At 44.1% G+C, this 23,205-nt stretch overlaps 1 protein-coding gene across 4 annotated transcripts in view; it reads right to left on the bottom strand.

Moving 5' to 3' along the window:
* BEND2 (BEN domain containing 2) overlaps positions 1-23,205 on the bottom strand; it is a 279,920-nt gene that overhangs the window by 111,930 nt on the left and 144,785 nt on the right. For all 4 annotated transcript variants that reach the window (XM_078656148.1, XM_078656147.1, XM_078656150.1 and 1 more), the window contains 3 exons: positions 12,469-12,540; positions 9,846-9,920; positions 1,250-1,354 (listed from right to left, as the gene is read on the bottom strand). In XM_078656148.1, coding sequence (XP_078512274.1) covers positions 1,250-1,354; positions 9,846-9,920; positions 12,469-12,540 — 252 coding nt within the window. The remainder of the gene's footprint in view (positions 1-1,249; positions 1,355-9,845; positions 9,921-12,468; positions 12,541-23,205) is intronic.

The following is a 23,205-nucleotide window of genomic DNA, read 5'->3' as shown; positions in this document are numbered from 1 at the left end:
TAGCACCCTCTACTTTTCCATGGACTGGAACTTGCTAATCTGGGTGAGGCAGGCAAGGTCACACTGTTGGTGGAGTAGTTGCAAGCACCAGATCTTGCAAGGTCAGCTAACTACACACCTAGGCTCAGGAGTTGGAGCCTTTTGCTGTCTGATGTACAAGAGAGCGTTGGCTTCGTCTGTGTGGGCCTTTACCATCTCAGCACTGGTATGAAGGAATTCAAGGCCCAAAGGTCTGCCTTCATCTTAGCATTTGAATGAACGAAAAATGGGCACTGCTTTTTCTAAACAATTTGAGGAAGGGAAAAGCACACATAAAGACACACACAAAAGATGACAAGTAGATGCCAAACACTATGGGACACACATAAGGACTCATGAAGCCTTAATGAGAAACTGGCATTCTGATTAGCAGGTCACAATGAACACTTTCATAAGAGATTTTTGTATGCATAGCTTACTGAATATCAAATTCAGTTATGATGGGGAAACTTCTTTCAGACATTCTAAAGCTAGAGGTGATTCTTTTTACCAATTAAAATGCATTTCAAGCTTGAAGGCAAATACCACAACATGAGCACACAACTGTTAATGTAGCAGATATTTCATGTGAAATTAAATATAACAGCTTTAGTTTTTTAAATAACTATTTATAATGTGGATAAATATAACTCAACTAGGTTTATGGCATGGGTATTTTTCTAGCCCCATGTCTGCTTACAGACAGATTTGGAGTACTCTATAGTGCTAAGCAATACATAGGAGTGGATTGAAGAAAAGATATAAAAGGTGACAAGAGACAGAGTAAGTATAAAATAGATAAGAGACGTCTGAGGCTTTGAGATAGTCCCATTTCAGATCCTGATCATCATAAGGCAGGGTGTAGTCGACCCTGGGCCAAGATCAATGACCATTTCATGTACACACATTTGTATCTGCGACATTTATATTTTAAGTGACGTAAACTGTAAGGGATACTGTTGGACAAGATATTAAGCACAGCAATACCACTGTCAACAATGGAAATTACTTTAAATAGCACAACAATGTGCTAATGTCATGGGGCAATTTATAGTCCACAGATTAAAATGCCATCAATTACTTTTAACGTTGACAAATTTAAATACTGCTGATAGAAATCTGTTTACAAAATAGGGAAACATAGCTGAGCTGACAGATCTTGATGCCACTGACAAACATCTGTTTATGTGACAGATAAGGCAATAATAAAAATAGCGTGTCGGTTACTTACAGGTTTGAAAAGGAGTGGCTTCATCCGGACATGCTGCATTTCTGACACTTTTCGCTGGAGTGCATCAAACTTCTTATCAAGTTTCTGTATAGCGTCATACATTGCCTGAAATGTTGAAGAACATGTTAATAAAAATGTGCATGTCCCAGACTATACTCAGAATTCTGAAAATGACAGAAAGAAAGGACTACTTTTTAAAATCACCTTTCAGTCCAAGCACTGAAAATATGTTGGGTAGGACTACTCACGGGAGCTTAAAACCACTGCCAATTACTTGCACTAGGATATAATTCCTACCGAAACGTTGTTGATAAAGACTGATCAAACTTCAAAATAGGCATCTCATTAATAGATTTTACCAAAGAGGCTTAGTCATTCAAAGTATGGGTGCTCCATGAGGAGCTAATTATTAGTCCTTTTGTATAGCCAACACGAAGTAAGAGAGAGTAAACCATAATAACAGTAATACAACCCAACAAGATTCTGGCAGTTTATGTTTTAATTTACTATTAAAATATTAATTGTTAGTAAAAGGATACAGACAGTCCTTACAGAAACAAAGAATATTTGTTAATAACTTTAAATCAGTGAGATCATCTTTTGATGTTTGGGTACCGTCTCCTCAAGAGTTTACGAGAGTGAAATTGAAACACTAACGTATTTTTGAGAATAAAGGAAAATAGTGGCAGCACATAATTCAAGAACACAGCAAAAGGATGGTTAACAATAAAAAACCTACTGCACCCATCTTGACAACTACACATCCCTTCTTTATTCTCTGTGCACAATTGTGACATTACCAGTATGCAAGACTTGCCTAATAGGGCTGCCTTCTGATTTCAACAGAATGAAGTGGTGCAGAGCTAATGCACGTTTTACAGCCCTACCTCTTCGTGTCTTACCCCGCTCTCTACTGAAGGGGAGAAAACAGAAGATTTTTGGCTGGTGTGCGTGTCAGCTTGCTTTTTCATATTTTAAAGGTGGAGCATAAGAGAGGTGGGAATAACTTGCAGAAAGTTATTTTTATTTTTGAAGTGAGTTTTGTTAGACCTGGAGTCTCTAGTTGGCAGAGGTAGGTACCACTGTCCAAATAGGGACCCTTGCTTCTAGTCAGGGTAAGGAGGATACACTCATTAGATAACCCCTGCTCACCCCCTTGGTAGCTTGGCACGAGTAGTCAAGCTTAAAAAAGGCAATGTGCAAAGTATTTGTACCAACAATCACAGTAACACAGTGAAAACACCACAAACTGACGTCACAACAGTTTAGAAAAATAAAGGTATTTTAATCTAAACTACACAAGACCAAAACGACAAAAATCCAACATACATAGTTCAAGAATATGGTTCCAAAAGTGTTCTTAAGGTTGCGTTAAAATAATCCACAGTGGCTTCACGTTTTAGCCAACAGTACCTTTAGATGTGACAAATGTTTCAAGTGAAAGCTGCAGCGTTGAAAAGCAAGCGATGCGTCACTCCTAATACCCTGGGGAGGCGATGCGACAACCCAGCTGGACGTCGCAATGACTCCGGTCTGTATGGGGAGGGATGCGATACCTAGCGTGGATTTTGGTGCGCAGGTTTCGGTGAAAGCGGCTCGCAAAAGGTATGCTGCGACTATCTTCGAGATGGCGATGATCTCAGGTGCGGTGACGATGCGCGGCGCAGCATTGATTTTCTCCTCTCGCGGCCCCTCAATGCGATGGCTCTGCGACGACTCTCGCAGCAACGTGATGTGGTCTGCAAGCAGGCGGTGAGACGATCTCACACAGTGACGACAGGCTCTGCGACGATGTTCGCAGCGATGGCACTTTTCCCGCACCGGAGCGATGCATTCCGCAAGCGAAGGATGCGTCGGTTCTTGCAGCGGCAACAGGCGCTGCGACTATCTCGATCTTCATGGCGGAGGGAATTTCCTCGCACTGATGGGGATGCGCTCCGCAAGCGAGCGGTGCGTGAAACTTTGCAGAAAGTCTTTAGTATCTTGAGTTCCAGCTTCCCAAGCACAGGTACAATTTCCAGAGGCACCACAACTGGCCCAAGCACTCTGGGAAGGACAGAACTCTCTCAGCAGAGTTCAGGGAAGCTGGGGTGAAGTCCTTTTGTTCCTGGGACTTCTTAACAGGGAGCCAGCTCTTCTCAGGCCCTTTGAGAATGCTTCAAGCAAAGGGACGCAGCATAAAACAAAGTCCTTTACCTCTCCTTGGCAGCAAAGCAACTGCAGGTCAGTCCACAAACACACAGCAGGACAGTCTTCCTTCTTTAGTCCTCCAGCTTTCTCCTTGGCAGAGGTTCCTTCTTGATTCAAGGATGATCTCATTTTCTGCAGTCTGGGGTCCTGTACTTATACCCCTAAAAGTCTTTGTTCCCTTTGTGCAGGAGGGCTCTGAGCCCGGTCTGAACCAGTTCTGGGAGTCTCTTGAGCACTTTGTTTTCCTGGCCTCTCCTTTCCTTTCAGTGAGAGGGGCAGGGCCGTCAGCCGCCCACCAGGAGGTGGAGCCAGCATTGTGGAAGGCAGGCACAGCCCTATTCTGGCCCAGGTGCTACCCCTCCCACCACTCTAGATGCAGATGGAGATATTCAGCCCAGGGATGGCCCACTGAGCCCCTGGGAGCCACACAGCCCCCGTCACTCACAAACCAGACAGTCAATTCACAAACAGGCCAAGGCACACAGAAAGTTCAGACAAGAGAACAACCACTTTCTAAAAGTGCTGTTCTCAAACACAGGTTTAAAAAAAAAAACCTTTCCTAAAAGATTTGTTATTAAATTCTGAGTTCAGGGATACCAGACGTGTATGTCCTATCTTGCTCCTATGGGAAGATATGCAGGTAACCACTGTAGCCTGCATTCCCCATGATAGGCCATGGGCAAGATAGCCTTACAATAGTGAAAAACGAAAATGGTTGTAATTAACTACCAGAGCATGCCACCTGCACTATTACATGCTCTACCTTTCACATACACTGCACCCTGTCCAAGGGGGTACCTTGGGCCTTCCATAGGGGTGACCAATGTGTACAGAAAGGGAAGGGTTAGGCCTGGTCAGTGGGAACACTGACCAGGAGGACATGGCAGTTCACAGACTGCACACAGGCACTGCGGTGGCAGGCCTGAGACACCATTTTAGGGCTACTCATGTGGGTGGCACAATCACTGCTGCAGGCCCACTAGTAGCATTTGTATCACCAGCCCTGGCACACTCAGTGCACTTTACTAGGGACTGCTTGGTAATACAAATATGCCAATCATGGATAACCAATTACAATAACAATTTACACAGGGAGCACTTGCACTTTGACACTGATCAGCAGTGGCAAAGTGCCCAAAGCATCTAAACCAGCAAAAACGAAATCCAGCACAGCGTCAAAAATACAGGAGGCAGAGGCAAAAAGACAGGGGAAACCACGCCAAAGATGCCAGGTCTAACAAGTATAGTGTAATGACTAGCTAAAAAACAATGCAAATTTCCAGATAGTACTTTAAGGCAAAGCCTCTAGGGAAGTGCTGGGGTGAGAAAGCAGCCAGATGTCTCTCTTGTACCTATTTTATTGGAACTTAAAGAATGTGGAAGAGGGTGTGACGGCACTAGTAACATTTTATATATCAGAAAGTTCTCCCCAAAGTCTCTTTCTAGCCCCTTGCACTGCAGCTGTCCTTGGACTGTTTAGAAAATTGAAGGAATGCACAGGTAGCATACAACACAATAATGCTTTATCTGTCAACAAATAAGTATTTTCTTCTAGGGAATTCTGTGTTGTCAGAGATAACTTAGTAGTCACTTGATGTGTATAATATATTTGAGACCATAAACCCAGTTGGGAATTCGTAGAAAGAAGAGTAAGAAGTAAAAAATAGGGGAACTTAATTATCCCATTAACGTCACTGAATTGGTGAAAGATTTAAGTGGGTAAAAGATAAAATAATATAATTTGTGGGTTTAGAAATCTGTAAGTTTTCCGCCTAGCTCAAGGCTATTTCTTCAATTTTAGCATGCTTTTCTGTCCCTCACCAGTTATGGTGGTTAAAGGTGCTTGCTTCTGTTTCCCGTGTTACTTTGCTGGATTCATTGATGAGTAATTCCACATTGTTTTATCTTCTCATAGGCTTGGTTTGCCTATAGAGTCATGAGGTTTAAAGATAATGGGCTACTTAGTTATTTTTTCCGACTGGTTGTCAGGCATGCGAGATTCAATGCGATGAACAACTGTCCCGTGGGACTTTTTTAAAGTTAGAGACCTCTTAATAATTTTGAGGAACCCACAATCTAATTCCAAATTTAAATACTCATCCCTTAATGTAAATTAAGAACAGGAAACACCGGACTAATTGAGGTTTCTGTCAAATACATATATTCAACATAAGCAATAATGAAAATGTGTTTATAATGCAGACGATACGATGCTCCAAAAGTGGACATATATTTAGAACACATGACATAAGACACTGCATAAATCTCACAGTTTTCCAACATCCTTTAGAATAGCTTTTAGGAGGGTGGTGAGTGCCTCAGCCCTGTCAAGTTCATCTGAAGCCTGCTAACATTTTGGTAACCAATTCTGCTCATCTGCCTTGAGTAAGTTTATCAAGCCTTGATTTACCAAAGTTTGGAATACCAGGTTTCCAGTGAATGAGTTGGGGAAATTATTCCCCATTCCAACCCTCTTCCTAGCTCTATCTGCAGCAAGTAGCAGTGAGTATTCAGATTTACCTTGATTGGCTCTCCTTTCTCCCCTGCAGTGTAAGACCCGCACTGTCATGAGTCAGTCCAAGATCCATGAGATAGGGTTGTTTATGATTAACTACAACACCAGACTTTAGGGCTTAGTTCTGCACAGCATCCCTATTTTATAAATACTTCTGTGTCTTTCAGTCTCATAGGCTAGTCTTTTCCTCTTGCATTATGTAGTTTCACAGACCAGTTTGCGACTTCAGCCTCGGACGTGTTCACGGTAACCTGTGTGCACCATGCTCTTAAATCCAGATCCAATGGAAAGAGATTACCAAGGATCCTCAACTCTCATATCCTAGCAGCAGCTTCATGGTCTGAGTACAAGGGATGGCACTGCATTATCCTCCGTGTCCAAAGCAGAATCTCTTGATCTCCTGTTTATTCAGAGGTGCCAAAGGTTCCAGAGCTCCCACAGTCCCTCTTGAACTACAACTAAACTGACTACAGAGACAGCCAAAAGTATATATAATTGTGATTAATGTGCCTAAATGTTTAAGCATCACTGCACATGCATTAGAGGAAGGCTTCTTGGACATCTGGCAGTGCGCAGCTGCAGTTCCATCTGAAAGAAGAGTACCTCCCAGCCACACAGCTTCTTCTCTAAATACCTTCATAGGATTCTGGAATCAGACGATGGACCTTCATTCTTTACTCATCAACAGAGCTGTCATCACGCCATATGTTCTGCATTCCCTTACCATAATCTGTTTGTGTGTGCTTGTGCCTTCTCAGGAGTATGTCTTCCTGCTTATCTCTTGTTATTATTTCCTCTTCCATTACTTCATCCCTAGCTGGATCATATCAAGATTGTTGAGTGATTAATGCAGACAGCACTGGCTCACTCTCCTGAATGATAAACTATCCTCATCCATATACATCTTCCATGCTGGCAGACAGCTCAGACTTTGGCCATAGAAACAGTGTTTACTTTCCTGCTACTGCCAGGCAACAACAGATTGTATTTCTTTGGGCACCTTTTGCTCAACCTACTATCTCAGCACCAAATGCAATACCGTCTGCCCAATAGCACAAAAGAGTTTCCGCAGAACTATGCACAGAAAGACCAAAAGTATCGAACCCTGCAAAGTTAATATCACCTTGTATCCCCTTAAGGAATTTGCATTGGTGTCAGTCCGCAGGTGCAGGGATCAGGCCCAGTCTTTTATGTAAGAGACAATGGCTTTGCAGAGTTCACTATAGAAATGGTAATACTAACTCACTTCTACACACCTTGTCAACAGAAAGAGCAAGTTCTAGGTGCAGCTAGTGAGAGGATATGGTTTTGGAGAATAGTATCTCACTATTACATCATTCTCTAAGAATTCCTGGCGCACTCTAATTGCATATGTCAGAGTGGGTGAGGGCTGATAAACACTAAACAACACCAAGCACATTTTATACAAAAAAGACTCGGAATATTGAGATTTTAGTATTTAATGCTTAACATGTTTATTAAAGCCTACAAGACAGCCATACATATTGCAAGAGTATGAAGAGAAAGGTCTTGCGATTAGCATTCTTTGAACAGAGATGATAGTTTATGCACCTTGGTAACAGACTCTGGAGACTAAGTATCAACATGTCCAAATACAAATAGTACCCATTATCCACATTTTGTATTAGTAGTTATTCGTTTATTAGCAATGTAAAGTAAAACTGATACCTTGTTTGCGTTCCTGCATGGTAGAACATTGTAAAGTACAGGGAAGACAGAGAGAGCGGTACAAGGACTTTTGTAAATACACTATAGACGCGGTAAGAAATTTTCAATTTGGGGTCCTAGAATAGGAGCGAATACAAGAAACCATTTGAAAGATCTGCATGGATAGACATGGGTGAGTTTTTGGTTAGTATGTTTCAGTGAATGCGCAGTTTAACAAAAAGAGTTTTCTACGGTTCCATGAATGGAAAAAGATTTAGTATACCTGAAATGTGATGGTGAAACAATGCAAATAGGCTCTTGTTGGCTATTTTCATGTATTCGGAAATGGGAAGTGGGTCTTATGTTTGCTCAGTAATTAGATTGTGTGAAGATGGACAGGCCTTTTGTTATATGCAAGTAGAAGAGAAACCTCAGGGTTCTGCCTATGGGCTAATTTGTGACATATTTACAAAACTAGTGGACTATTAAATGAAAACTTGATCCTAAGCAGGTTAGGCTTTAGTGTCTACTCTCATTACCTCTGGCTTGGATGTGTAATTGGAGAGGCACTTTGTCATTGTATGACAATACTGAAGCAATCAGTTAGTAGTTGCATGTCCTCTGATGAGTTCTAGATGGATGTTGACTGTATACTGAATCAAGAGAGGCCGGATGCACTACACAGTGCAGAGGGAGGACACACACATTTTGAATAAAAGGACACTGTTTAAATCAATAATGACAGATCAATAGAGCCTGAGTTGGGACTTGCAGAAAGAGTGTGCTTAGGTTTGCACTTTTCCTGCCAACCCCATAAGGTGCATGAGGATCTGGATCAGAGCCATATAGTTAATAGGGTCAAAGAGAACTGACAGGTCAAGCTAGTCACCTCTCACTCTCTCACCAATATCATTGGTTGGAAGAAGCTTAATTGGAAGCGGTTGATGAAATTGTTAAATATTAAACAGTGTTGGAGCTGCTAGGCAACAGCTTCCATAGAATCTTGCATACATTTGACAGGGTGGATATTGGACAGAAACCTTTGTTTGAAGGGTCTAATATGGGGTTTTGAATGCAAGAATAATTACGTTTAAAGGGTTCCACTAAAGTTACATTATTTTGCATATCTATATAGCTAGGGCATGGAGTGAGGATTTTGCAGACAGGTGGCACAAGAATCCCAGGCCCAGGAAGCAAATTACATGCAAATGAAGGGAATGAGAACCTTTTTGGAAGACTTGTAAAGTCATGGAACAGGATAATGGTAAGTTATCAAGGGTGACTTGTTGGTAGGATTTTGTTATGGGTATTGGTGATCCAGGAGAAGAAGATAAAGAGGATGGTGCTGTACCAGTCAGAAGAGGAAATGACTATGTCTGTGATACTGCAAAGATTAAAGCATCCCCCCTCTTTTTTTTCTAGGCTAAAATTAGGCTGTGTGTTTTTTATAGGATATGAAGGATACCGCTGTTAGACTGTGCGATGACTGTGAGAAGAAGCATTCCAATTTCTCTCTCAAATGCAGACTATGTGTTTTCAGTTCATTAAGATCAGTGAGGTGCGAGGAAACTAATTTCTGTGCTTATTTGTGGTCTTTTTTATACCACCAGGTTTAGTGCTGTGGATTTGTTTTTGTTGTAAGCCACAACCTACTCTCTGGCGAGCTGCGAAGCTGGGATTGGCTAGATCTCAACTGTGTACGAAAGGGTTTGTAGCAATGAGTTTTTTATTGAAAGTCAATTTGGTGTATGTGGTCTTAGCAAAAGAAGTGTTTAAATCGTGATGCCGAAGAAGTAGGGAATATCGTATTGTTAGACCAGTTGAACTTTGGGGGTTCAGGGATGCTGCTTACAGAGACAGCAGCAAGGGAAATTAATTAGAGAATTGGTTTCTAAACTCACTGAATTTGTTAGGTCAAAGGAACAATACAAAGAAACTAAAAATTACAAAATTATCTAGTAATAAAGGTAATAGCAGTAAGGTCACTGAAGACAACAGAAGCTATTATTATTCAATTAAATGGTATTTTGTTTTTTTAATCAAATTACTGTGCAGGACCAGCCAGAGTTGGAATCTGCAACCTGTAGGTTACACACACATCTCAAGAGCAAGAGTTTATCTCATTCAGCTATCTCACTGGCACGTGTATTAGGCTGACTGGGTACAGAATTATGTATATTTAGGTGATCTTGTGCAGAGTTTAAACTTAAAACATCTCCGTACCTGACAATAGTTGAGGACCTCTGCTAGAGTTCTCTGTTGGTCACCACTATAGGAAGCTTCAGACACAACACTTGCCTATCACAAAGAGAAAGTCAAGCAAAAATTAAATACGGATTTATACAAAAGAAATACAACTTTAAATTCTTACACAATGCTGGCACAAAAATGCACTTTCATATTCAAAGTGCTTATTTGTTTTGAAGAGCACCATGTTCTCCATGAACTCTATTACATACAATTGTATTTGCATCACTTACCACATTATCCAACAGTGCAGCATAATTTGTAAAATTAAGATTAAAATGTTTCTTGCTCAAACTGTTCAAAAGTTATTAAAGTTGCTGCACACGGTTATGTCAGATACCTAACTAGTCACCTTTCGCGGCTTGGATATCCCAAGGTTAGCTTATGTATTTTTCTTATCTTGAATAAACTGAGTTTGTTGGACAATCCATTATCTATATGTAAGGCTGGAAAGATCAGTAGGAAACAATTGTTTCTGGATAAATGTTGTGCGGAAAGGGGAGGTCTTGAACTGAGAAAACCACTCATTCAGAACTATTCTGTTTTGAAAACCAATGTTGGTCCAGAGCCTTATTTAACATATGTGACCAACAATTGGGAAAGAAAGAGTTCTACTGACAAAATTCCGGACGGGCATTGTATGTCATATGTTGTGTTTTCCGCAAGGCCATTATGGCAGTTTAACAGACAAGGAATGTGCCTGTGACAATGTTTCCACCCATTCTTTATTGCACTTTATATTTTGCACACTGCATAAATCGTTTAGGTCTCGCTATTTACTCGCCTTTTTTAAATCCCACAATTTTAAACAATGTAGGGTCGCCCTCAGGTTCTTACAATTGCTGCCAAGTAGTGATGTTTGTTTTAGAGACAGCAGTAGGTGTTTTTTACCGGAAAAGTCTTGATTTTTAATCTATGTATTTTTATACTGTTATTTCTGATTGTCATATATGTTCTCAGACTTTTTATGTGTACCTTTTATGATTGTCTTTTAAATTCGAATCAAGAGAGTTTTGAGTCTGTTTAGTCACCTTTCAAATGTTGATTGTTGAGATAAGGCATCAAAAGAGCTGTCAATTTACCGTGAAGAGGATAAAACATTGTCTTAAATTGTCAAAATAGTAACATGAGAACGCTTCAACACATACTGCAAAATGCTGCATGCACTACCTCATCTTGTACCATTTGGTCAGACATGCGTCATAATTTAGTTCTCCATTGTCGCATAATTCTATTGATTACTCACGTATACCCCAACTGATGCCTATACTAGCTTCATGAACCAAATGGACGTCAGAGTTAATGAGGCAAAAACACAAATAGCGGTAGGCCAACGACTAAAGAAACATCCATCATTTCACATAGAATCCCGCAGACTGGAGGTGGTCCATACCTTTCCGTATTTGGGGATCTGTTTTGATAAAAACCTAACATGGAATAGCATGGTAGCAGACAGAGGCCTCTCCTTTGAAAAAAGCAGAAGGGCCATTTTCAGCTGTATTTAAAAAAAACTGGTGTCTAAACAAACCCCAGAAATTCTGAAGGTGTACAAGGCCAAAGCAGTATCAGTGGCCACTTATTGGGCAGGGATTTGAGGACTGGCCCATGTTGATACTCTGCATTGTATTGAGAACCGATTTTACAAAAGATTACTCTCCCTCCCGCGGACATGTTCCAACCACAATTGCCACACTAACTTGGGGTCCCCATTTATCGGTGACGTGATTAGTTTAGCTCCAAGTATATTGTGGCATTCCATCTGGAGGAGAGAGACTGTAAAATAAAACCAAAACATCCTGAAAGATTGTCTAAAGCTGGATCACGTTGAAAAAATTAAATGGCTGCATTATGTAAAAACCAACTTAGGGGCATTGGGCTGTTAAGAACTTCACGAAAATCCAATCAGTTGTAGGTTGATAACTAAAGTGAAGCTAAAGGAAGCCTTCTGCCTGAGAGCTATGCAGGAAAGAGGGGAGGCCCATCATCTGAAACCTTCAGTGAATCTTTACCAATTGTCCCCATCCATCCCCTTGGATATGCATTCCTATTTGCCACAGGTTCCCAACTTACAACACCGCTTCATATTAGTAAGGTCCAGACTAAATTACATCCTTTGCTGCTAGAGTACGCGGGTAACAGGTGCTCCTTACATAACTTACCTCCAAGCCCATGTGATGGTTCATCCTCACAATCAGATTTACATCTGATTATTTTCTGTAAATTCTAGGACGAGCCAAGGAGAACATTCATTTTACTTCTTGTACGGAGACATAATTTTAAACAGTGTTGGGTAGCACTTTATTTTATCCCAATGCTTGGGGATCAGTTTGAGTGCTATTGTATTGCGTCGTTTTTGTGGTCAGCCTTAAGGCTGAGTAGAACCCAGCCCACAATTGTCTTCTTGGAGAACAGCGAAAGTTGAGGTCATGTTTTTAAAACTTTATATGAATTCTGTTTTGAATTATATCCGTTTTTATCGTTTTTAGATGGAAAGTTTCTTTATGATAGATTTGTGTATGATTAAATTGTTTATACTTCTGCACTTATTATGCAATTGAAAGATTGCGAAATAAAGTAATTTGATGGATTGGTTACTCACAGTATCGTAGTCTGGTTCATATTCATAAACAACAGTTCCAGCTTCTTCATATTCTGGCTCCCTGGTCCCCAGCTGGAAGTCAGAACATAGCAGATTATGTATTTTGTTGACGCAACGTAGGAACACAAAAGTCTAATGTTGTAAGCACACAGGACTTTTAGTTGATGCCAAATTGTGTGCTCACCTATTAAACCAAGGATAAAAACACATGTATTTTACATATTTATAATTGCACCTGCAATAAGTTGATATACTACAGGATGTATTCCTGGGGACTTAAGCACAATACAAACATACAAATCAGATACAGTGGTCTAAAAGCAAAGACAGACAACTGTGCCTCTTGTGCCTGAAATATCTGGATTTGCAAGAATATATTATTTCAAGCGAAGAAAACAAATTCCTTTTCCTCTTACTTTATAGTGAATCTGTGAAATTATATATCAGGGGATAAAAAAAATTATTACGTTATTTGGATTGATATGGACCACAAACCTCCTGGGCATTTACATACAACAGTGTTAAGGAGATGCAACTAAGTAGCATGCATGAATAGGGTTGAGAGTACTTTCAACATTTTTTTTTTTTACGTGAAGGCGGTGAGACACAGGAAGAGGCTCAACAAATGGCCAGTACTTAATTTGTAAAATGTTGTGCAGGAGCCGAAAGTTGTTCTTAGTAGCCTGCTGTCCGTACAGCTGATTTGACAACGTTGCCGAATACCAGGGCTGCGTAGCCTTGATTCCACGTCATAACACTTTGCTTTCACCACACTTCCTGTATCTTTATCTCACTCTTGCAGGCTTGTCTACCAAGACCCAGTGGCAGCCGACACCGATAGGAGGTGGTAAGGCAGGGGCAGTAAGAGGGATCTAAAATAATAATAAGAAAAAAATGTACCTTACCGCCGCGTCTCTTCTCCGTCTCTCCGCCTCGTCCCTCCGCAATGCCAGAACAGGAAGCACATCGATGTTCCCCTAAGCCAATCACAACGCTGCAATACAGCGTTGTGATTGGTCTGAGCGCCATAGTTCGGCGCTCAGCCAGGGAATGGGAGCCTGGGCATGTTCTCCGAACAGGCTGTAATGCAGCCAGGGTGGAGAACATGCAAAGTGCGCATGAATGTTTGGTCGCCCAAGAGAGCTGGCCAAACATTCTTTGCCTCTTACAAAGTGAGCTCACCACTCCCCCTGCTCCTGTTGTCAGAGCAGCCCCACCCTGCAAAGCTGCAGCAGCAGGACAAAAAAACATGTTAATAAGCTCGAGTTATTATCATTTTATTTTTCCTTAATTTCACTGCTGCAAAGCAGTGGGGCGACACTCCTCCGCCTTAGCGGAAGTGCCACCACTGCCAAGACCTCTGGGTCAAGGTCGCCATTCCTCTGTTTCCCTAGCGAAAAGGCACTGCTGCTGCCTCCCACTCCTGACAAATATCAGTTTGTGCCACGGCTGCTTCTCTCACACAAACTTTTCTGTTTGATTATATTTTATTTCATTTTTGCTGCATCTAGTAGTGTATTTCTGTATTTTGTACTGTATTTCTTGTCGTACCCTCTTTCTGATTTTGCTTGTATTGTTCTGGTTCTCCCCTAGTTTCCTGCCCAGACTCTCGCCGCCCCGTCCAACCGGCTTGCGCTGGTTCTTCGTGCCACTCTCCTGCCCCTCCCTCCTCCCTGGGACTACAAATTGGAGGTCGCTGTGCAGTTGTGCCGCTGGCATGCCAAAGGCAAGCCTGTCCAGGCCTGGCCCACACCCATCGCCAGGCCCCCTGGCCCCCAGACCGCCATGGTTACTCCAGTAATGAACTCCAGAACCTCACACCCAAATGATGACACAACTGCTGTACTGCCTCTCACTGCTACACAGAAGGACCTTTCCCTGCCACCACTGCCGCTTTTTCTGCAAAGTCAGAACCAATGTAACCTCCAATCAAACTCCAACAACTCTCCAAAGACCTTAACTCCACTTCACCCAATGTACTGTCAGCTTCCTCGGCAAGCATGCCATGGAGTTCTAGCACACAGTAACCACACTCACTCCCGACGTACTGTTCATCACTAAAACCTGACTCACCCCCTCCTCCATGCCCGTCGCTACACCCCCCAGATACAAGATGATTCATCGTGACAGCACCAACAGACCCAGCGGAGGCATTGCATCATCCACAAAGACTCCCTTGACTGCACAGACCTGGACAACGACACCACACCGATCATGGAATACCCAAAGTTTCAGATTAAACCCAACGCCAAAGCACCCATTAGAGGAACCCTCGCCTTTAGACCATCAGGTCAGTGTGCCAGCTTCTGTAACGCCATCCCGGACTTCATCGCTCCCCTTGCGTTAGACTCCAACCACTACATACTCCTGGGAGACCTCAACTCCCACCTTGAACCCCACATCGACTCCTACACCTCCACACTTTTTTAAAACATGTGCATCACTGCCACCACGCACAGTGCAGGACACACCCTGGACCCCATATTCTCCACCAATGACTGCATCAAGTTCTCCCACACCACTGAGCTGTCCTGGAAAACTTCAACATCTATGGCCCTTGGGAAGCCCACGTAGGATACCTCTCCCTCCCCCATCGCAACTGGAGCAAGGTCACCAAACCCATTTGGACCTCTGCCCTAAACGAGACCAGACCACCTACTGGGGACTCCCTAGAGCTCAACATCCAGAATTTCTCCAACTGGATCACCTCAACCACCGACACCCTCGTCCCCCTGAAGAACAACCCCAGGGGAAGAACCACCAAGCAAGCCAACTGGTTTACCCCAGAATTTCTGACCCTTAAATGCCACTGCAAGAAACTGGAAAGATTTTGGTGTTGTGACAAGACCCCCGCAAACAGCAACTCCTTCAGGGCCACCCTCAACAGCTACCACTGGCGGCTCAAGGAATACAAGAAAGAATCCTTCACCATCCGCCTTGAGGCAGGCACCAACCACACCAAAGAGCTCTTTAACATCGTCTGAGAATTTGCCTGTCCTGCTGCCAGGGAGAACACTGTCCGCCCTTCCCAAGCCCTCTATGACACTCTGGCAGACTTCTTTCACGCAAGATCGCCGATCTACAGCAACATGGACCCTCAAACTACCAACCTCACCCACCCCACAACCCCAGTGATGCCTCCTTCCACCGTATCACCGAATGGAAGCAACTCTAACCAGAAAACACCATGTCTATCATGAACTCCATTCACTCCAGATCCCCCTCAGACCCTTGCCCCCATCAATTCTTCAACTTAGAAGTGGAGCCGTTGGAGCCCCTCCCACAGGACTCCTCAACCCCTCCAACACAAAAGCTGCCATACCCGATGCATGGAAGCACCCCAAAGTCAAGCCCCGACTGAAGAAACCTACAGCCAACCCCAACAAACTCAAAAAATACCGACCCATCTCGCTCTTCCCCTTCTCAAGTCTTGGAGAAGACCATCAACCTCCAGCTTACCAACTTCCTCGAAAAGAACAACTTGCTCGACCCCTCCCAGTAAGGATTTTAACCAAACCATAGTACCAAGCCTGCCCTGATCACGGTCACAGACAACAACAGACGACTCCTCGACCAAGGCCGCTCTGCCGCCCTGATCCTCCTCGACCTATTGGCAGACTTTGACACAGTCTCCCTCCACACTCATCAGGAGACTCCACCACTGAGACATCCAGGGCAAGGCTCACGACTGGATCGCCTCCTTCCCCTCCGGATGAACTCAGAGCATCCACTTCCCACCTTTTGCCTCAGCACCCAAAGACATTATATGCGGCCTCCCCCAGGGCCCCTACCACAGCCCCATCCTCTTCAACACATACAGGACACCTCTAGCCAACATCGCCCGCACCCACGGACTCACCGTAGTCTCCTATGCCAACGAGACCCAGCTCATCCTATCCTTCTCAAAAGACCAAGACACTGCAAGACAACTTCCAAACCACTATGACCAACATCTCCACCTGAATGAAAACCAACTGCCAAAAACTCAACTCAGACAAGACAGAGATCATTATTTTCTGAAACAAGCCCTCCACTTGTGATGACACCTAGTGGCCCTCCACACTCGGCCCACCACCCTCCCCGTTGAACAACGCGTGGAACTTCAACATTATCCTGGACACCCAGCTCACCATGAAACAATAGATCACCACAGTCTCCTCTGTCCGCTTTCACATCCTCCGCATGCTCTGCAAAATCTTTCGGTGGTTCCCACCTCGACCAGGAAGACAGTTACCCAGGCCCTCATCTCCAGCAGACTCAACTATGGCAACACCCTCTACGCTGAAACCACCAAACAGCTTCTCAACCACCTCCCAACCATCCAGAACACGGAGGCCAGACTCATCCTTAACCTTCCCAGAAGAGCCAGCATCACCCCTCATCTCAAAGCCCTCCACTGGCTCCCCGTGTAGAGAAGATGCCTCTTCAAACTCCTCACTCACGCCTACAAAGCCCTCCACAAAACGGTTCCCACCTACATCAACAACTGCCGGACCTTCTACCAACCATACATCTTTCGCAGCCGATGCAGTGGCTATGACTTCTCCTGATTCACCACTAAGTCCGGGAACGTCCTCCCCCACTACCTGTGCACACCCCCTCTCTGAGGGAGCTCAGGAAGCAGCTGAAGACCTGGCTTTTCAACCGCTACCCCTCTCTGACCAAGGATCGCTCAACCCACACAGCGCCTAGAGTCCCCCCGGGGGGACAAGCCCGCTGTATAAGGTATAAGCCTAGGTGATTGATTATTCATCACTCAATTTTCTCTTTACTGCTGTTTTCCTACCTTTCTCTTCTTCCTTCTTGCTCTCTTTTCTGCTTTTCTCTCTTTTGCTCAGAGGGTCGAGTCTGATTATGAAAAATATGTCCCACTCCACAAAAACGATGGCTGATGTCCACCACCATCAACGCCAGCACAAATTAAGCACTGGGTTCAGGGTTTTACAGTATTTGCATATAGATTATGAACACTGCCATTAACAAGGGGCAGTGTCCCTTTAGCTTTGAGGAGGCGAACACTGTTGGTGGAATAAAAATCTATCTTGAAATGGTATTGAGACTTAAAATGTGAGAGAAACCAGGGTAACATCTGAATGTAATTCTGCCCTATACACTCTGGCCATGGTATTTTCACATAAGGATGGTGTAACTGTAATTTGTAGCACATCTCCCAAAATGCCTTGCTTAAAGTCATTCGATACTAGAGGCAAGAGAAGGTAAAACTTTTGCCAGTAAAGACAGGGTAAGTGGATGGGGTGGTTACTAATTGAAGAAGGCCCTCACTCTATGAGAAGTAAAAACAAATTCATGCTGAACATACAAAATGTAAACAACAACTCTTAAACAATCGTACATGTCAAGCCCCACCATGCAGGAACTTTGGGTCTGATGTTGAAAAGGATTTTACAGCTGCAAATTCTGCGATTCGCAAAAGGCAAAGTTACAATCTACAAAAATGCACATTGCGAATTCATAGTGCCACATATAAATGGTCTGCCAACCCACTGCAGGCACACACCATGGCTCAGATACCAACTGAAGGAAAGTGCGCCATTTCTGACATGGTCACCCCCATTTTTTCCTGGTATCTGATGCAATTGTGACTGAAGTGCACTGGGTTCTTGCTAACCAGTTCCCTACTGCCAGATCTTTTTCTCAAAAAAAGTACAATTGTTAATACCATTAGCTCTCCCTATAGGTCTGTCGTAAATGGTACCCCTGGTAACTAGGGTCTGGGATACTAAAGCAGGTCCCTTGGGCTGCAGCATGTATTGTGCCACCCTAAGAGATCCCTCAGCACCAACATGCAAGCTGCCAGTGCTGGATGAGTGCCATGGTGCAGAGAAAAATGAAGACACGACATGGCACACCTCCTGTGAGCCATGCCCACAGACACTGCAGGCAGTATAGGTAAGCCACACCTACAAAAGGCCTTACAACCCTAAGGCAGAGTGTGTTATATTACATGTGTGGACATACCTGCATGAGCAGATATGCCCCTGTGATTGCTAAGTTTATTCTTGGATATTACAAATGACCAGGGAAGCTATTTTAAGAACATGTGCTGGACACTGGTGTTTACGAGTTCCCCAGCTACATTACAGCTTTACTGAAACAAGGAATGTTTGGAATCATACATGTCTTATTAATAAACCCACACTGATTGAAGTGATGGATGAATTAATACATGCACCCAGAGGGCACCTTAGAGGTGCCCCCTGAAAACCAACCGATTACCATTGTGCTGGCTGGCTGGTGTAGACGAGCCTGCCACCATAGACAGGTTTCTGACTCGCCTGCAGGTGAAAGCCTGCGCTCTCTGAGGGCAAAAAGAATGCCTGCTTCCACAGGAGGCTTACAAGGCCTCTGCCGCCTTTGATATGCAACCCAAGACTTTCCCAGCCAGGGTAAATGCTCCCCCCCCCTCCCCAGGCCCATTTGGCACCAGGACAGGTGGACAAATTAGCTAGTCAGGCGGTGAGTCCCCCTCTTGGGCTAGGACGACCTTTAGAATTTCACCATCTTAGTTTTGGCAGAATTAGGCTTTCTGGTCAGGGTTATGCCCACTTCCTGAAGGTAAATAGCCCATTGGCTACTACCTGTCACTTCCTGTAATGTCCCTAAATTAAGTATTTATCTGGCACACCGGACACCAGGAACTCAGATTCAATGGCTCAAAAAGAGGACTTTGACATCTGTAAGAAAAAGCGAGAACTTAAGACTGCAGTGGACTTTTGGTACCAAACCTTGCCTGAAGGTCATAAGTCTCAACATTTGAGACCCAGCGAGTTGTCCTGCAACTGAACTCCTGCTAAATACCTTTGTAGGCTGCCAGCACTTCGCAAATTGCCAGCAAATATCCCTTGGAGTAAAGGAGCTGCTCCCCTACAGTCCACAGACACGAAAACACAAAGTTTGGTACATTGAGTTGCTGCTACCTGGCCAGCCTGACGATGCAGCTTTTAAGGAAGAGGACTCTGTGCTCCTGAAGGTCAGATCTGTCCGACTAACAGGAGACACTTATGACCAATACCCAGGGTACCGGACCCTTGCAGTAAACAAAGACAGTGAGAGTCGAAGCCGGACTCCAACAACACCGAGAACGTCAGCCACGAGTGACGTCAGCACCACAGAGACCCACTTCGAGAGTGGCCCAACTGTCCTGATTTTGAACCTTCAACCGGCCAGACAGAGGACCGCAAGACACCAGGACGCACCGAGCCCAGCCAACCTCTTTGCTCTGCACCTGAGACCCCCAGCCCGGGTACCGACTAACCTACTGTGCACCCTTGTCCCCCGGACCCTAGTGACCAGAACCCCCACTCCCTTTTGGGAGCTCCTGGACTTGTCCTCAAGTCACCCTCTGCAGCCCGTTTCTAGGTTGCCCCTCTTCGCTCTTTACTAGCGTAGCGCGCACATCTACCAACACGACCAGCACCTTTGCACCTGGCCCTCCCAAGGCAGGTAACGAGAATCTGCTGGTAGTACTTTGAACCTTGGCGCCCCAACTACTCTAAGAACCGTAGGAGACCCCAGAAGCCAACCATACATACCTGTATGCTATCAATGCATTTTCTCCTATAGGAAAGAATTGTGCGTAAAGGCACAATAAAGTAACTGTTTTACTCAACTGCAAAATTCAATTTTTATAAAAGTACTTACTTGTTATCGAAGTTCTCAGTATCAAAATTCATATAAAAATAAAACTTTTTCTACATTGGTCTCAGGTTTATTCTTGAGCATGTGTCTTATTTGGATGTATGACGTTACAACGCAGGCTATTACAACGCCTGCCTTTACAACGCGGTTTTTACATCGCATACCATTACAACGCATAGCGCTTTTGGGTGTTGGATAGTGAATAGTTTAATTTACTATTCCAACTCCAGTCCCCGTGGACACTAGGGAAGGTTATTGGATAGTAAATTAACCTATTCCCTATCCTAGAGCGCCCCCCAGCGCAATGCGTTGTAATAGTTTGCGTTGTAATGACCGCGTTGTAATGGTAGTGCGTTGTAAAAGTTTTGTTGTAAGTGATGTTTACCGTCTTATTTATTGCCTCTGGAGTGTCAACAAATGCTTAGCACTAACCTTAGATACTCCAACCTGCTCGCCCACACTACCACAAAAGAGAGCATTTGGTATATCATGTGTGCCTCTGTAAACCAATTGGAGTTTGCCTCGACTCTTTACACAGGGACCCATTTGGGTCCACAATATAAAGAGCCAGCTTCCTAAACGAACCTGACAAAGCAGGCGGAATCGATTCACAAAGTGGAACCTGCGCATGATGGACAGTGCCTACTTACTGTTATGTGCAGGCTCAAGGGAACAGACAATGGTCCAAGGGACCACTGCATGCTTCTCGGATATTCTCTTGCAGCGTGCTATTTCTTTTCAAAAGTAGCCCTTATCCATGTACTCACAGACATGCAGTAGGAAAATGAAAAAGGATTCTGCAAATCCTAAAGAATAGGCATTTTGCGGGGCATGGTGTTGTGTATCTATTGTGGGGCAAAGTAAAGGTGGGGAAACCCTGAAAAATATAGATTGCTTCATGATCCCACCTTTATATATCATACCCAGAAGATCAGGCTCTCTCCTGCTCTCGGAGCAGTGCAGAACATACTACACCGTGCTTCTTCAGTAACAGGGTTTACTATTATCAGGGCCACTGGAATTAGGCGATTCTGCGGCGATTTTCACACAATTGTGTAATTCCGAATTTGCCAAATAATCCACCTGTCGCATTACTCTACGTATAAAACAATAAAGCATTTTTGTTTCTAGCTCAAAAAGGTACAAAAAATATGGCGACTTGGGTTCCTGTGCACCAGAAGGCTTTTCGCAAAGGTTGGCTGGTCATCTTTCAGTGCTTATTGCTGCATTTGGGTGTTAAATTGGTACTAATTATGGTGAACTGTTTTCCCAGACACTGTTACCAGGTGTAAAAATGAAAAAAAATGAAGTAAATCTATCACAAAATGTGCCGCATTATGCTGCATTATTTGCCTTTTCTTGCCACATAATTTAGTCAAAGCTCCCGCTTAATGTAGTCCTCTTCTGGCGCACAATTCCAGTGGCACAGACTATTACTGATGCTAATGACGCTCTTTACTGAATTCAACCGGATGGCAGGCTAAGCAGTTAGCCTTGCTGCGATTTGTACTTCTGTCCTCAGGACAATGTCCTGAATGCCTATTATTATGTTGCCAAGTATAGGAGAGGCGACTAGGATTTTTTCACAGCCGAAGTAACAGCGCCACCAAGTGGGTACGAGGTGAACCACTGCATTTAACAGAATAAAAGTATGCTGGCAATGTAACGTGGCATGAATAATGGACAAGCCATATAATTATTAGGCGATGAAAACTCTATTGATGAACCTCAGAACATCCTTCTGATACATTCTAAAAGCAGGCATTACTAGGAATTCGGATAACTAATGTTATATATTTATCTTCATTACATTTTAGATTATAAAAGTACATCTGTACAATACCAATTGGCATTACATTTATATAATCTACTCCCTATGTTACAAACCAAATACATAGAAAAAATTGACATTTAGCAAGAAAATACTAATTTCCCCCGCTTGATGCCCTCGTCTGTGAAAGCGACAGGAAGCCAAATACTATTTTCTAGAGACACAGCTCATTTTTAGTAAAGCAGATTGAAATAGTTCACTAATGTGCTTACTTTCAGGGAAATGCTTTTTCTTCTTTCCTGGTCTGCACGTGAGTTCAATTGTTTTCTTGGTCTCACCCTTTTGCGCTTCTTCCTTTCTCAAATTGTTCACCATTGAACCGTTCGGTTTCCCCTATGTTCTTTGCCGGATATGGTATGGCTCAGGTCATGTGGTCCAAACGAAAATAAAATGAGACCCGCGAGCGAGGCTCGAGGTCAGAGAACAATAATGAAGTGTGCCGAGAGCCAATCAATCAATCATATCATTTGTAAAGCGCACTACTCATCCGTGAGGGTCTCAAGGCGCTGAGGTGGGGGATGCTGCTACTGCTCGAAAAGCCAGGTCTTGAGGAGTTTTCTGAAGGTCAGCAAGTCTTGGGTCTGCCGTAGGTGGATGGGGAGGGTGTTCCAGGTGTTGGCGGCGAGGTGGGAGAACGATCTGCCGCCTGAGGTCGCTCTTCGGAAGCGGGGGACTGTAACGAGGGCGAGATCGGCAGAGTGGAGCTGGCGGGTGGGGGTGTAGAAGCTGAGTCGTCTGTTGAGGTACGTTGGTCCGGTGTTGTGGAGTGCCTTGTGTGCGTGGGTGAGGAGCTTGAAGGTTCAGGCGTGCAGAGGCGTTCTGGATGCGTTGGAGCCGTCTCAGGAGTTTGGTCGAGGCTCCTGCGTAGAGGGCGTTTCCATAGTCCAACCTGCTGCTGACAAGGGCCTGGGTGACTGTTCTTCTTGTTTCAGTGGGGATCCACTTGTAGATCCTACGGAGCATGCGGAGGGTGTTGAAGCAGGAGGAGGAGACGGCGTTGACCTGTTTAGTCATGGAGAGGGTGGAGTCGAGGATGACCCCTAGGTTGCGTGCGTGGTCGGTGGATGTTGGAGCGGTTCCCAGTGCGGTCGGCCACCAGGAGTCGTCCCAGGCCGAAGGGTTGGATCCGAGGATGAGGACCTCAGTCTTGTCCGAGTTCAGCTTCAGTCAGCTGTTCCTCATCCATTCAGCAACGGCCTTCATTCCTTCGTGAAGGTTGGTTTTGGCGGTGTGGGGGTCCTTGGTGA

This window comes from Lissotriton helveticus, chromosome 8 (assembly GCF_964261635.1).
Source record: "Lissotriton helveticus chromosome 8, aLisHel1.1, whole genome shotgun sequence".
Classification (NCBI taxonomy): domain Eukaryota; kingdom Metazoa; phylum Chordata; class Amphibia; order Caudata; family Salamandridae; genus Lissotriton; species Lissotriton helveticus.
The sequence above is the reverse complement of the archived record's forward strand: the minus strand, read 5'-3'. Positions and strand labels throughout refer to the sequence as shown.